The sequence below is a fragment of the Xenia sp. Carnegie-2017 genome, unplaced genomic scaffold (assembly GCF_021976095.1).
Source record: "Xenia sp. Carnegie-2017 unplaced genomic scaffold, XeniaSp_v1 HiC_scaffold_20, whole genome shotgun sequence".
NCBI classification, from domain to species: domain Eukaryota; kingdom Metazoa; phylum Cnidaria; class Anthozoa; order Malacalcyonacea; family Xeniidae; genus Xenia; species Xenia sp. Carnegie-2017.
Genome location: NW_025813483.1, coordinates 1,395,603 through 1,413,636, shown reverse-complemented (window position 1 = coordinate 1,413,636; position 18,034 = coordinate 1,395,603). Strand labels below are relative to the sequence as shown.

General features: G+C 35.8%; 1 protein-coding gene across 1 annotated transcript in view; it reads left to right on the top strand.

Annotated features, from left to right (window-relative positions):
* Positions 1–7,379: 7,379 nt before the first annotated feature.
* LOC124440976 overlaps positions 7,380–18,034 on the top strand; it is a 34,783-nt gene continuing 24,128 nt past the window's right edge. Inside the window, exon 1 of the mRNA XM_046991405.1 lies at positions 7,380–7,596. Coding sequence (XP_046847361.1) covers positions 7,380–7,596 — 217 coding nt within the window. The remainder of the gene's footprint in view (positions 7,597–18,034) is intronic.

Here is an 18,034-nt window from a genome sequence, read left to right as displayed (position 1 = left end):
TGAGAGAGCAATTATGGATGTGAACGACATCGTCAAGGAGTCTAATGTCCCAGTTGAAACGGCAACAACGACATTAAATGGCACGCTGAACAGCAGTGTAAGTAGTGAGACGCGCAGAGTTATAACAACAAAACTCCTAAATGTGGAAGTAAAGAAATTTAGCTGACGGTTGCAAGAATGGCAAGAGTTTTGGATTCGTTTGATAGTGCGGTGAATAATAATGACGGATTGGCTGAAGTAGCAAGTTTGCGTATTTAAGGAGTCTTTTACTGGAACCTGCAAGATGGACAATATCGGGATTTACCCTAACTTCAGCGAACTATAACGAAGCCGTAGAATTGTTGAAACGAAGATACGGGAAAAAGAATGTGATCAAGAAAGCGCATATCTAGGAGTTAATGAACGTAAAACCCGTAACGGACGAAAGAGACATCGACAAACTTCGGCTGTTATACGACACCTGCGAGACAAGCTACCGGGGTTTAAAGGCCTTAGGAGTGGACAAAGCCGTATGTTCTTCTATCGTAATACCGGAAGTCATTGCGTAGTTGCCGGACGCTTTTCAATTGACAATTACAAGAGGTTCGATTTAACGGAATGGTCAATGAAAGATACGTTGAACGCAATTCTTAAAAAGTTGGACCTTCGAGAAGCTCGCACACCGATCGGCGAGAAAACCAAGAGACAGGATGGGGAGAAACAACGAGAAACGTCGCGACAAAGACGTATGGGGTCAGCATCAACACTGCACGCGAAGCACAAGAGTTGCAACGAGGTGTCAATGAACGGTAAAGCGAAAAGAAAATGCGTTTATTGTCTCGGGGAACACAATCCAGAGGAATGTAAAAAATAACCAATGTAACTGAGAGAAAACAACTCATTCGTAAGAACGGAAGAGGTTTTATTAGTTTAAAGAAAGGACATGTCAGTAAGAATTGTAATAGTAATGATAAATGTAATGCATGTGAGAAGGCACACCTTAGGTCAATTTGTGAAGCCAATGGGATTCTTACAGGCGATGTTCAAACCAACCACTCTATTCTGGGATCACATTGTAGGGTAGCATTACAGACAGCACAGGCTTTCATTAAGGGAGATAAGGGACGTGTTAGGGTCAGAGTGTTGTTTGATTCAAGAAGTCATTTGTGAATAGAAAGATTAAACAGAGAGCAGGTATTCAGGCTAGTAGAAAAGAGTGGATAGAAATCAAGTTGTTTGGTGAAGAGAAGGCTAAAGGTAAGTTGCGAGAAGTATTTCAATTAGAGTTGTTGTCAGTTACGGGAGAGTGTAAGCATCGAGGCATGCAGTGTAGACTGTATATCTCAAATTAGGAATGAACATGTAGAGTTGAGAAAGATGGATTATTCACATTTAAAGGGTCTGTGGTTTTCAGATGTTTGCAAGGATAAGGAAGTTTTAGATATTAAAGTTTTGAATGTGGCAGATTATCATTGGTGGTTTCAGGAAGGCAATGTTGTTCGGGGACAGGTAGATGAACCAGTTGCTGTGTCTACTAAGTTAGGTTGGGTGTTTTCCGGCCCCATGAAAGGGAGAAACGATTTGATAACAAACACACTCAAGTAAACTTCATTGCACATAAAAGTTCAGAAAATTTATGTTTAGATAAGAATGTCAACCGTTTGTGAGGTTTTGAAACTTTAGGAATTGCAGAGGAAGATGAAGTTCATGAATCGTTAAAGGATTTTAATGTGTTTAATGGTAACAGATACAGTGTCAAATTGCCTTGGAAAGAAGGACATATTTTTAACTATACAAGTATGATAAGACAAAAATGATGTAAACAATGAGAGGGTGAGACCTTTAGAATATCGATTGTGTAGAGTAGTGTTTGTGTTAACTGCTCTCCATTTTTGTTGAATGCGACACTGCAGTATCATTTAGACACATTCATAGAGATGGAACAAGCACACTGTTAAAAAACTCAAATATAGCTTTTATGTCCAGGATCTAGTGTCCGGTGAACAATCCAATAAGAAAGTAATGAGGTTGTATGAGTCAGCAAGTAAGCGATTGGCTGCGGGAAGATTTAGGCTTAGGAAGTGGCTAAGTAATGATGAGAATGTTTTGAAAGAAATAGAAAAGAGAGAAAGAAGCATTTTGAGGAAAGAAGGGCAGAATTGAGTAGTTCAAAAGTGGTTGATGAGCAAACTTATGCCAAAGCATCAGTTGGGGAAAATAGTATCAATGGAAGTTTTGAGAAAGTACTAGGATTGGGATGGGAGTGTAAGTAGGATCACTTTGTATTTAGCCTCTGGAAATTGACTGAAACAGCAAAGGCATTCATTCCAAGTAAACGAAATATACAAATTATACTTGCAGAATTATTCGATCCTTTAGTTATTATAAGTTCAGGAGCTGTGTATTGAGAAATCTGAATGAGATAATGAGCTGGTAGGTGACAAGAAAAAACGATGGGAGAGGTGGATAGAAGATTTAGAGAGAGTTAGAGATTTAGTTGTGGAGAGATGTGTCTATAGTAATTTACTTGGTAATGTAAAATATTAATTGCATGGTTACGCAGATGCCAGCCAAAAGGCATACTGTGCGGCCGTATATTTTGTGACAGAGCTAAACGGTGCCTACCACGTAGAGTTGATTACGTCGAAAACAAGGATAGCGCCAATAAAATTGCAGACAATTCCCAGACTAGAACTGATGTCAGCTAGAATATTAGCGCAGTTGATGGACACAGTGAAGTTGGCCTTAGAAGGTTACGTTCAATTTAATGGTACATAATATTGGTTGGACAGTATGACTGCATTGTGCTGGATCAGTAATAGGGCAGAATGGAAACAGTTTGTGCGCCATAGAGGGAACGAGATTTTAAGATTGAGCAGGAAGGATAATTGGAAACATTGTCCTGGTGTAGACAACCCTGCGGACTTAGGTTCATGGGGATTAACGACGTCACAATTCAAGGAAAGTGAACTTTGGTGGAAGGGACCGAAGTGGTTGTCAGGTCCCAAGTGTGATTGGCCAATGCCAATCAAGGTTAAAACAACAGAGCAAAGTCTTGTGGAAGTCGGGAAGACAGTATTGGCTAACACACATGCGGAAGATAAAGATTGTGTGATAAAATTTTGCAAATTTAGTCAAGTTAAAGTATACATCGCATTATTTTCCTGCTGTGTTACAAGAGCAATTTGTCTTGATTTACTTGATAGTTTAAGTGCACGTTGTTTTTTGAATTGTATGCAAAGATTTACTGCTAGAATGGAAGCACCCTCGCTAATAGTTTCGGACAACGCCAAAACATTTAAAGCAACTGAGAAAGCGTTGAAGGGGATTTATGGAAGTAAGGAGGTAAAATCTTGATTGGAAAGTAATCGGTTGATATGGAAGTTTAATTTGGCAAGGACACCCTGGTGGGGTGGATTTTTTGAAAGAATGGTAGCATTGGTGAAAGGTTGTCTGAAGAAAGTGTTGGGTAGCGCTAAGTTGAACGAGGAAGAATTGTTAACAATTAAACTACGTATTTAATAATAATATTTAATAATATTTAATAATATTTAATAATATTTAATAATAATAAATTAAAGTACGTTAAACTTTAGACCATTGACTTATGTATATGAAGATGAAATGGATGTAGATGTACTGACTCCTGCACATCTTATGTTTGGAAGAAGATTAACATTTATTCCAGACAAAAGAATTATGCATACTATTAATGACGAAGATTCAGAAGTGGTCAAGCGTAGGTTTAGGTATTTAGCGAGATTGAGAAAGCATTTTTGGTCAGGTAGAGGAAGGAATACTTAACAAGTGTAAGTGAGTGTCATAAGGTTGGCAAAGTAAACGGTAGTTTGTGTCCGAAAGTAGGTGATGTAGTTCTTGTGTTTGAGGAAAGTTTGAAAAGAGGATTTTGGAAAATAGAAAGAATTGAGAGATTGATCAAGGGAAAAGATAATATAGTCTGAGGAGCGCAAGTCAAAGTTGTTAGCAAGGGAAAGCCACTGCACATAAGCAGGCCTCTTCAGAAACTGTATCCACTAGAGATGAATGCAAAGGTAAGTAAATAAAAGTCAGCGTCCTACATGTAGAAAATACAATCATGCTATTCTTCCTCCCAATACTTTTGAACAGGTTTTACTGTTTTTCTTACCATGCAGCTTATGGTCAATAGTTAAAAAGTTGGTATATCAATTTAGATATGATTTCTCATGCATGTTTATGCATACTTCATCTAGATGTTTCCTTAGCTAATTTATTAGGTCCGTAATGTGGATATAAATCTCGCTTTACTTTTAAAAATTACCTTTGTTGTACAAGTAAGTCTTCATATCTGATGACCTCGTCGTCCCAATTAAGCTTGCTTCAGTTCTTTACATGTCACAAACCTAACAAAAGATGAGAGATTTAATAAAAAGAACGCGACCACATACATATCAGTTTAAAAATGGTGATCATAATTCATACCTTATTGTTACATCAATCTTTTATCCATGTAAGTTTTGTTACATAAACACATTTAAATAGCGAATGAAGGTGAAGAGTGAGTCAGGATCTCCTTCAACAAACAGTATTATAAAACATTAATGATGTCTATGTAGAACATTATAGTTATATAACAAAGTATACATCACTGACTAAAAACAATTATTATAGAAGTAAAAATACATCAATAAGAACCTCATGCAGAGTACATAATAACATTGAGATTACTCAAATTCCAAATGACTACTGCTAAATCTTATAAAGTTTCACAAGTGTTAACTCAGGAATAGAGAACCATCTATCTAAAACAGGATGCCAATGATTAAGGCACGATGTTTGAAACTGTGAATGGATTTTTTCCCTTCATTAATGAAAAATACCATACATGTATATTAGTGCAAAAGTCAGTTCTTATTATAAAAAATCTTTGTTATTAAATAACCCATTGTAAATTACAAATACATGGCAAACATCAATTGCACGCAATTATAATTACTTATGATCAATAAAGACACTGTGGATACAACAGTAAAGGATGCAATGAAAGTAAACCTTAAAATAGTTAAACATGATCAAAAGTATAATTCTAAAAGCTCACTGTGTTGCATGAATCAACATTTCCCAAAAATAGATTCAGTTGCATCTTTCTCTGTGTAAACACATACATCCTGTGTTCAACATTTGCTTATATTACAAATGTTCTAAGTTTTAAAATGAATGGTTTGCTTAATACAATTAACAGCATTTTGTTAGACACACAGCGATTAGTCAAAAGTGGCGTCGGCAAAAAATGGAGGTGATGCATGATTGGACATGCTATCCCCCCTACATAAATCTTCACAGATTCCCATTTTTCAATAGATAAGTATTCTATTTCACCTCTCCCATACCTTTGAAAAGGATTTGCTTTCCTTTACCATGCAGCTTATTGAAAATAGTTAGAAAGTTGGTATATAAATTTAGATATGATTTCTCATGCATGTTTAGTCATACTTAATTGAGCTGGAAGGTGACAAGAAAAAACGTTGCGAGAGATGGATAGAAGATTTAGAGAGAGTCAGGGATTTAGTTGTGGCGAGATGTGTCTATGGTAATTTACTTAGTAAGGTAAAGTGTTACTTGCATGGGTATGCAGATGCCAGCCAAAAGGCATACTATGCGGTGTATATTTTTGTGACAGAGCTAAACGGTGCCTACCACCTAGAGTTGCTTACATCGAAAACAAGGATAGCGCCAATAAAATTGCAGACAACTCCCGGATTAGAAGTGATGTCAGCTGGAATATTAGCATAGTTGATGGACACAGTGAAGTTGGCCTTAGAAGGCTACGTTCAATTTAATGGTACATACTATTGGTTGGACAGTATGACTGCATTGTGCTAGATTGGTAATAGGGGAGAATGGAAACAGTTTGTGCGCCATAGAGTTAACGAGATTTTAAGATTGAGCAGGAAGGATGACTGGAAACATTGTCCGGATGTGTTGCATGAATCAACATTTCCCAAAAATAGATTCAGTTGCATCTTTCTCTGTGTAAACACATTCTTCCTGTGTTCAACATTTGCTTATATTACAAATGTTCTTAGTTTTAAAATGAATGGTTTGCTTAATACAATTAACAGCATTTTGTTAGACACACAGCGATTAGTCAAAAGTGGCGTCGGCAAAAAATGGAGGTGATGCATGATTGGACATGCTATCCCCCCTACATAAATCTTCACAGATTCCCATTTTTCAATAGATAAGTATTCTATTTCACCTCTCCATACCTTTGAAAGGATTTGCTTTCCTTTACCATGCAGCTTATTGAAAATAGTTAGAAAGTTGGTATTTCAATTTAGATATGATTTCTCATGCATGTTTAGTCATACTTAATTGAGATGCTGCTTTAGCTAATTTGTTATGTCGTTAGTGTAGTTCTAAAATATCGCTTATATTTTCTAAAATTACTTTCTTTCAAAAGTAAAACGAGCGTGTGAACAAAATTATGCTTGCTTTAGTTCTTTACATGTCACATACTCAACAAACGGATGAGAGATTTAACATAAACAACGCGACCACATACATATCAGTTAAAATGGTGATCATATTTCATTCCTTATAGTAACATCAGCGTCAACAGCTCGACGAAAGATAATTGCAAAGTTACAAAACACCTAAATGTTTAAAAAAATCCGACTAAATATTTCAATTATCAATCATGGCATGCATGAGTCCATTTGCAATTTCAAACTTAATTTTCCTCCTGATTCATAAATGTCACGTCATACTATCACAAGTATAATGAAATAACACATATTTTATAAATATACTATCCGGGCCCAAAGATGAATATAATTGCATGCTAGCAAGCAATTTGAATTCCAACCAAACAAACACATAACGATAAACAGGCCTTCCTTTCGATGGCAGTAATTATTTTTCGTAAGTAAATTGTTTGTATTTGCAACTTCGTTTGATTGGTATACAATTACAGGATTACAAATTGCTACGGGTATCTATGATGTATATTTCATAGTACTAAGGTGTGACTAATATTTAGTAAAAATGTATTAATTAAATATGAGAAACATTTTGTATTTAAGGTCACATTTATACATCGTAAACACATGATAATTCTTTATCTTTTGTCTTACAAACCTTTTGCTGGTCGACGGTTGGAACTTTGAACATTCAATCTTTCAGATAAATTCAACGTTCTGAAGAATTAAGCGTCAAATGTCTGCGTCGCTTGAGTGGATACGGGGCGAATAATTTGGGCCTTTATTGTTATGTAAAACAAAGACACAGAATTCTTTGTTTGCAATAGACGTCACTTCCCGTATTTCCACTGTCATTACGTATTCATATTTCCAGCTGAAGGGCAGGTAAATAGATTATATCATAAGCGTGATTGCCCTTCATGTGTTCTTTATTCAAATATGCCGGATTGCTGTTCAGTTTTTACTTGCTCTAATCGAGCTAATCGAGAAAAGGATAAAGGCTATTATAGGATACCGAAAGGAATTCTCCATAAAGGGGAAACATTAAAAAAACTAACAAAAAGACGTCGTGAAAAGTGGCTCAGTAACCTTTCATTGTCCTCGAAAGGTATCGAAAGCCCCCATGCTCGCGTATGTGGTGAACATTTTGTTAAAGGTGCGTAGACGAACTTTGTGATTCAATATTAAAAGCAATTGCGAAAGAGTTTGAACTGAAGCGCCTTGCAAAATGTCTATAGACTCTATGAATATAATTGTTTACATTCATAATTTTTTTGTTTCCAAGGTCGTCCAAGCAATGTCTACGACGAACACGATGTTGATTGGGCTCCTACACTTAAATTGGGTCACCAGAAATTAAAACCTATTCGTGAAAGTGCCATTAAAAGAAACGATCGGACCAAAAAGCGAGACCTTAAACGACGCCATTCCGAAGCAGCCGTTGCCTCCTTGATTTACAAAAGCTGGCTCGACTGGAGTCTAACGTCCATCAAGAACATGAACACCCAGGAGAAAATAACTTATATTTACAACAAAGTAAAAGTATATTTATATTTGCTTTTCGAAAAACTTTGTACTTATTCATAATTTTGCTTCAATAGAGTCAAATATCAACCATGCTGAATGCCAGACTGAAAGACAGGTTTCAACATGTAGAGTGCCAAACAGACCTAACAGTCAACTATTTAAAGTCAATGGAAGAAGACATAAAGAGATGCAATGAGGAACTATGCGCACTTAAAGAGAAAGCCCTTGAAGCACTAATCAGTAGAAAAAGCTTTGAAAAGGATAATGACAAGACCAAGTTTTACACTGGGCTGCCAAACTTTCTAGTACTATTACAAGTTTTCAACCTTTTTGAACCCTTTATAACACATACGAAGAGATCTTCTTTGGGAAAGTTCGAGCAAATACTTTTGGTTCTGATGAGATTGAAATTAAATCTTCCACTACAGGATTTAGCTTACAGGTTTGGAGTATCATGCTCCACAGCATCAAGAATTTTTCACAAAATTGTTACCATCATGCATCAAAGACTCCAGTTTCTTGTGGAGTGGCCAAGCAGAAACATTGTGGGCAACTATGCCTATGGATTTTAGAAAGTCCTTTGGATGCAAAGTTGCTGTTGTACTAGACTGCTTTGAAGTTTTCATTGAGCGACCATCAAATTTATTAGCTCGTGCCCAAACATGGTCTAATTATAAACATCATAATACTGTAAAATTTTTGATTGGAATTGCTCCACAAGGAGTTGTGACCTTCATCTCAAGTGCTTGGGGAGGAAGAGTGAGTGACAAACAATTAACTGAAGCTAGTGGTATTTTGGACAATTTATTACCTGGAGATGTTGTTCTTGCTGATAAAGGTTTTAACATTGAGGAGAGTGTTGGGCTTTATTGTGCTTCATTGAAAACACCAGCATTTACAAAAGGGAAAACACAGTTATCACCATATGAAGTGGAAGAGACCCGAAAAATTGCAAATATAAGAATACATGTTGAAAGGGTGATAGGACTGGTTCGTAGAAAGTACCAAGTTCTTCAAAGTGGTGCTCTTCTGATAGAGTACATGTACAAAAAACCTGGCAAAGTACAATCAGTAATTGATAAGATAGCAGTCATATGTTGTGCTTTAACTAATTTATCTCAATCTGTAGTCCCTGTGGAGTAAAACAATAGTCCCTAAAATTGAAAACTTTGAGAGCAACATGGAAGAAACATCTCCATCTATTTTATTAATAAACATCTTCATCTGTTTAACTAAAACTTTTGATATATTTATTGCTACTTGATGGCTAGAGCAATGTTTGTTATAAATATAATGCCATCTTTAAGTTTAGATATATCATATGAAATTGGAAGGGTGGGAAGTGAGTAGAGGCTTTGAAAAATGCTGCCCAAGGACTTCGGGTAGTATGCAATTCCTAAAAATTACTTACTCTCGCAAAAACAAGGCAATTGTTGTTGTCCATTACACTTCTTGATTTTACTTCATGGACCCAACCACAAACAAAAAAGTTGTAAGCTTCAAGACTTTTATATTCTTTCATTTGTTTCTTCGTATAAAATGAAGTTTGAACGACCAAATAATTTGAAATGTCAGGAAACTGCAAGTTAGGGAAATTGTTATGATCGGTTAAAAAGTCACTCTTTTTTAGAGAATATGGATCCAGTCCATCACATAAGGAAAGCTTCTCTTGGTATCTTGACTTTGCCTTTGGTTGAAGAGATAAAAGTACTCGGATACTAAATTTTTCGTTGTTGCTGTTGACTTAGTTATAGTAGCATTGGCCGCCATCTTAGTTGTTTAGCCCTTCACTTGAAATCCGTAAACACATTTTGAAGCAATTTAGTATCCGAGTACTTTTTATCTCTTCAACCAAAGGCAAAGTCAAGATACCAAGAGAAGCTTTCCTTATGTGATGGACTGGATCCATATTCTCTAAAAAACAGTGACTTTTTAACCGATTACGTTGTCTATTCTGTGACGACAGTATCACTGTTCAATATACGTTGAAATTTGATGAAAAATAGGACAACTTCTTACAAAGTTTCATTTTATCCTTAGAAATTACAATATTTAAGCAGCTTTAAGGCAATCGTTTGCTTTCTCAGTAAAACAATGCCGAAAATGATTTGCGACAACTTGGTATTAATTGTCATCGGGTCGTCGGTATGGTCGTCGGTCACAAACAATAATGACGTTTCTACCTTTGACTGATGGAAACATGCAAACTAGTCAATATTCAATATGGCGTTTGAACGAATTAATTTTATTCCTCGTGTCATTGAAGATAACCCAAACGGCTGGGTTCCTACCTCTATTTCAGATGCATTTAAAGGAATACCTTATCATCCATTCTCTAAAGGAGATAAACTTGGCTAGGTAAAATATTTTATATTTCATAAGAAATTCCTTGCTATCAATGTCTTCCACTCTGACCTTTAGTTGTTCTTATATTTTTGTGTCACGTGGTGAAATTTATAATCATATTTTACTAGCTATTATTGTAAAACATTGTTATGTAGTCATCATTAAAAAACCACTCTACACTTATAAGAGGATAAAATATTATTTCTTGTATTGACTGTATAAATATAGGTCTTATAACATACATTTTCATTTTATGTAGGTTTCTGATTGGTCAAGTACAGCCTATCATGATCGTTGATACCAAAGTTGGTATTCTGTCCAGACTTCACTATTTTCATGCACTTTAATCATATTGTTTTACTTCTATAGATAAATACTTGAATCAATTTGGTGGTGGTAATCAATATGCATATTATCACGAAGAAGATGAATCAACTTTCCATCTTGTTGACACAAGTCGACCACAAAAGCCTGTTTACATGCGCAATAGGAACAAATTCAATCAGGTACACTAGAAAAGTTTTCTATACTTTTAAGTCTCAAAATAAAATCACTTCTTCATTATATTTGTAAATTTGCTCATCTAAATTACTCCTTTTCATATGAACAACATTAACATAAAATTTTTTATTTTTTAGAGGAATAATCGACGTGATAAAGAGCTTCAAATACAACGTCAGCAAGCTGGGATGCAGAATTTGCTGAAGACTCGTGACAACAGACTCCATCGTAAATTGCAGAAACAATTTGCCAACAGAAACAACTGGCAGGAACGTAGAAATCAGGTTTGTGATAAACTTAGTTGAGGAAAGGTGGTGGGGAGGGTAAGTTTTAAGGTGCAACCTCAGTGAAGAAAGTGGACAAAAGAATTGTGATAGTGTGTTACATTTATGTAAACTTTGAACTCCAAAGGATACATTATAAATTTATGGTAATTATGCGACTTGCATAAGATATTATGGTACACAAACGGATGTACCTCAACCATGAACACCTCAGAGGATACATAATAAATATGTAGTAACATGACTGGTACACTTATGGATATACTGTAATTTTATATCTATATATTTAACTTATATGTAGACTCCTCAGAGGATACATAATAAATATATAGTAACATGACTGGTACACTTATGGATATACTGTAATTTTATATCTATATATTTAACTTATATGTAGACTCCTCAGAGGATACATAATAAATATATAGTAACATGACAGGTACACTTATGGATATACTGTAATTTTATATCTATATATTTAACTTATATGTAGACTCCTCAGAGGATACATAATAAATATATAGTAACATGACTGGTACACTTATGGATATATTGTAATTTTCTATCTATATATTTAACTTATATGTAGACTTCTCAGAGGATACATAATAAATATATAGTAACATGACTGGTACACTTATGGATATACTGTAATTTTATATCTATATATTTAACTTATATGTAGACTCCTCAGAGGATACATAATAAATATATAGTAACATGACTGGTACACTTATGGATATACTGTAATTTTATATCTATATATTTAACTTATATGTAGACTCCTCAGAGGATACATAATAAATATATAGTAACATGACTGGTACACTTATGGATATACTGTAATTTTATATCTATATATTTAACTTATATGTAGACTCCTCAGAGGATACATAATAAATATATAGTAACATGACTGGTACACTTATGGATATACTGTAATTTTATATCTATATATTTAACTTATATGTAGACTCCTCAGAGGATACATAATAAATATATAGTAACATGACTGGTACACTTATGGATATACTGTAATTTTATATCTATATATTTAACTTATATGTAGACTCCTCAGAGGATACATAATAAATATATAGTAACATGACTGGTACACTTATGGATATACTGTAATTTTATATCTATATATTTAACTTATATGTAGACTCCTCAGAGGATACATAATAAATATATAGTAACATGACTGGTACACTTATGGATATACTGTAATTTTATATCTATATATTTAACTTATATGTAGACTCCTCAGAGGATACATAATAAATATATAGTAACATGACTGGTACGCTTATGGATATACTGTAATTTTATATCTATATATTTAACTTATATGTAGACTCCTCAGAGGATACATAATAAATATATAGTAACATGACTGGTACACTTATGGATATACTGTAATTTTATATCTATATGTTTAACTTATATGTAGACTCCTCAGAGGATACATAATAAATATCTAGTAACATGACTGGTACACTTATGGATGTACTGTAATTTTATATCTATATATTTAACTTATATGTAGACTCCTCAGAGGATACATAATAAATATATAGTAACATGACTGTGCTTATGGATATACTGTAATTTTATATCTATATATTTAACTTATATGTAGACTCCTCAGAGGATACATAATAAATATATAGTAACATGACTAGTACACTTATGGATATACTGTAATTTTATATCTATATATTTAACTTATATGTAGACTCCTCAGAGGATACATAATAAATATATAGTAACATGACTGGTACACTTATGGATATACTGTAATTTTATATCTATATATTTAACTTATATGTAGACTCCTCAGAGGATACATAATAAATATATAGTAACATGACTGGTACACTTATGGATATACTGTAATTTTATATCTATATATTTAACTTATATGTAGACTCCTCAGAGGATACATAATAAATATATAGTAACATGACTGGTACGGCTTATGGATATACTGTAATTTTATATCTATATATTTAACTTATATGTAGACTCCTCAGAGGATACATAATAAATATATAGTAACATGACTGGTACACTTATGGATATACTGTAATTTTATATCTATATGTTTAACTTATATGTAGACTCCTCAGAGGATACATAATAAATATCTAGTAACATGACTGGTACATATGGATATACTGTAATTTTATATCTATATATTTAACTTATATGTAGACTCCTCAGAGGATACATAATAAATATATAGTAACATGACTGAATGCTTATGGATATACTGTAATTTTATATCTATATATTTAACTTATATGTAGACTCCTCAGAGGATACATAATAAATATATAGTAACATGACTGGTACACTTATGGATATACTGTAATTTTATATCTATATATTTAACTTATATGTAGACTCCTTAGAGGATACATAATAAATATATAGTAACATGACTGGCGGCTTATGGATATACTGTAATTTTATATCTATATATTTAACTTATATGTAGACTCCTCAGAGGATACATAATAAATATATAGTAACATGACTGGTACACTTATGGATATACTGTAATTTTATATCTATATATTGCTTATATGTAGACTCCTCAGAGGATACATAATAAATATATAGTAACATGACTACACTTATGGATATACTGTAATTTTATATCTATATTTAACTTATATGTAGACTCCTCAGAGGATACATAATAAATATATAGTAACATGACTGGTACACTTATGGATATACTATAATTTTATATCTATATGTTTAACCTATATGTAGACTCCTCAGAGGATACATAATAAATATATAGTAACATGACAGGTACACTTATGGATATACTGTAATTTTATATCTATATGTTTAACCTATATGTAGACTCCTCAGAGGATACATAATAAATATATAGTAACATGACAGGTACACTTATGGATATACTGTAATTTTATATCTATATGTTTAACCTATATGTAGACTCCTCAGAGGATACATAATAAATATATAGTAACATGACTGGTACACTTATGGATATACTGTAATTTTATATCTATATGTTTAACCTATATGTAGACTCCTCAGAGGATACATAATAAATATATAGTAACATGACAGGTACACTTATGGATATACTGTAATTTTATATCTATATGTTTAACCTATATGTAGACTCCTCAGAGGATACATAATAAATATATAGTAACATGACAGGTACACTTATGGATATACTGTAATTTTATATCTATATATTTAACTTATATGTAGACTTCTCACAAACAAACACACAAACAAACAACATTTATATACCGGCCAGTATTAATCCCCGCCAGGGGGGTTGACCGGTCCATGAATTTTTCCACGCCACACGTCTCTATCTCTCGCCATATCTCTCGTTATACCCATCGCCTTCATATCACTGTTCACAGCATCCATCCATCTCTTTCTCGGTCTACCTCGTTTGCGGACTCCATCAACATTCATATGCAACGTTCTACGAATTTCAGCCCTTTCTTCCTCCTTTCCACATGCCCAAACCACCTCAAACGCTGGCGCACCCAATTCTCGATACACTCAACACCAACTCTTTCTCTAATCTCTTCACTTCGAATCCTATCCATCAACGTTACACCACACATCATCCTAAGCATTCTCCTTTCCGTCGACGCCAATCTTCTCAGGTCCTCTGCTTTCGCCCAACACTCTGCTCCATATCCCAAAACACTTCTAACACATGCCTTATACAATTCTCCTTCTGCTTCAACGAAGTCGACTTTCCGCACAACATTCCCGACAACTCTCTAAACTCCACCACGCTGCTTGAACTCTGTTCCTCACCGCTTGCTCGCACCCTCCACCATCATTTAACACATCGCCCAGATATTTAAACTCCGATACACCTTCCAAACTCACGTCACCCAGTTCAAACCGTTCAATCGCGACTCGCCCACCACTTCGACACGTCCCGCACTCAAAATCAGTTACTCTTGTCAATGCACCACGGACACCTGAACATCTTCCATGAACCCACTTACCGCATTTCCCACATTATCGAATTCACTCCAACTCTTTTCCCACACACACCACATGGCCATTTATCACTGTCCTTCACCTCCACCTGCCTCGAGCATCTCATGCCCTTCGTCTTTGCCTCATTCACTTTCAGTCCCTTGACTTCTATTGCCGTTTTCCATTCTCGGTACCATTCCAGAACTTTCTGCTTCGACTCCACCACCAAGACAATGTCATCTGCATACAACAAACACCAGCATCCTTCTTTCTTCTCACTTCCTCTGTCAGTACATCCATCACACAAGCAAACAGTAACGGCGACAAGACTGAACCTTGATGAACACCAACTTTACCTCAAAACACCAGATCTAGCACCTTCCTCCGTAACCACCGCCTCTACACCTTCATAAGTCTCCATAACTGCCCGAACCATATTCTCTGTCACACCTTTCTTACGCAGCGCGTACTCGATCACCTTTCTCGAACTCTATCAAACGCCTTCTCCAAATCTACAAACACCATATACAATTCTCTGTCCTTCTCCAAAATTTCCTGCAGCCCTCCACAACACGCATCCGTCGTTCCTCTCCCGGTATGAATCCATACTGCTCTTCCCCATCCGAACAACTTCCTCAACCTTCTTTCAAACACTTCTCTACTATCTTCAACGCATGCTCCATCAGCTTAATAGTCCTGTAATTCCCACATACCGTCGCTGTTCTTTTCCTTTGTACAGCGGGACCACTAGACTCTTTCTCCATGTACTCGGCATCTTTGAGCCCTCAAAACCTCGTTCGCTACATTACACAACTCTCACGCATAGTTCATTGTCCAACATTTCGCTACCCACTTCACTCGGTCCGTCGCCTTTCCTTTCTTCATCTTGCGCAGAGCCGCCACCTCATCAACAGTCACTATTTCCCACGGCCCAAAACTTCATCCGCTTCAACTTCTCCATTCCACTCATTCTCTACATTCATCAAACGGTCACAGTACGCCCTCCACACTTCTAACCTGTCTTCCAATAACACCTTCAACTCCCCATCGTGGTTCTGCACGCCGGAGCACCAAAATATCGTTCCTCTCCTTCTCTTAGCAGTTCTAAACAACGCTTTTCTTCCATTCTCCTGCATTTTACGAAGCTCTTTCTGATGTCTTTCTTTCGCTTTAGCCACCTCCTTTCGCGCCTTTTTCTTGAATCCGGATGTAATCGATCCTATCTGCTTCAGTCCGCGACTTTCCACCTTTTAAATGCCAACTTCTTCGCGCCAATCACTTCGCTGACTCGTTGATCCCACCACCATGCCTGTTCTTCTACTACACCGCCTTTACTTCTACAACATACCTTCTCCGCTGCCTTTAAAACACCCTTCTCCAGCACGTCCATCGCTCCTCCACCGTCTCACCTCAACATTCAATGTCGTAATTTCGTCACGGAAACACTGCTTCCTTCATTCGATCAACTTCCATAGCTTAAGCCTGCCTTTACCTCAACCTTTCTTTTTCCTTCCTGATTCTCCAGTCCATGACCAGCAGCTTGTGCTGGGTCACATTCTTCTCCTGCAATCACTTTTGCATCCTTCACGTTTTCCTCTCTTCATTCACCACCACCACCGTCCTACTGTCACCAGATTCATACGTCACAAGCTTGCTTCCTTTATAAACCACGTATTCACTACCACCATCCCACAACTCCTATCGTCTCGCCTTCCATTCATTCACATCCACTATCCTTCCTTACGCTTCCCACATGACCGTTCCAATCACCATCACACATCGCCCTCCTTTCCTGCACATTTCCTTCCTCCCTCCGCACCTCCAATACAACAACGAAACTCACAACTTCGGCCTCAATAACTACATCAACTCTCAGGACTCTGTCCGAAACTCTCTTCACTGCTACAACTGACTTCGCCCAATCCTCTCTTATCGCAAAGCCAACACCATTCGTGCCACTTCCGTTTCCTTCCAAAACCACTTAAATCTCGCCCATTATCTTCACCCTTTATGACTCTCGTACCTTCACCTTTAAACCTTACCTCCTGAAACCCACACACATCAACTTTCCTTCTCTTCAACATGTCCGCCACTTCTGCACTCCTTCCCTTCATTGTCCCAACGTTCACTGTGCCTACCCGAAGGGTGACACTTCCACAACCATTCGATCCGAGATTCTTCGCACCCCTGCCCACTGAAGGGCTGCCGGGACTGGGGCCATATCTTCTTTCCAAAGTCCATGAATTTTGTTGGAGCAAAAGTTTTACGGTAGGATGCCCTTCCTTACACCAACCCCTTTTAGTCGTCTTTTACGACACGCAGAGGATACGTTGGCGCAATTCTAAGCCGGCAACCACACGGCTATTATATGTAGACTTCTCAGAGGATACATAATAAATATATAGTAACATGACAGGTACACTTATGGATATACTGTAATTTTATATCTATATGTTTAACCTATATGTAGACTCCTCAGAGGATACATAATAAATATATAGTAACATGACAGGTACACTTATGGATATACTGTAATTTTATATCTATATATTTAACTTATATGTAGACTCCTCAGAGGATACGTAATAAATATATAGTAACATGTCTGGTACACTTATGGATATACTGTAATTTTATATCTATATATTTAACTTATATGTAGACTCCTCAGAGGATACATAATAAATATATAGTAACATGACTGGTACACTTATGGATATACTTTAATTTTATATCTATATGTTTAACTTATATGTAGACTCCTCAGAGGATACGTAATGCATCTGTGATGGTTCGGGAAGAGTGGAAGGTTATTGAAGAAATGGATTTTCCAAGATTATCAAAATTGAGTCTACCAAATGTTCTTGATCCAGATGATTTGTATGTTGTATCAGAATTCATTGTTGTATAAAACCTTCTTTGAATTTGCTA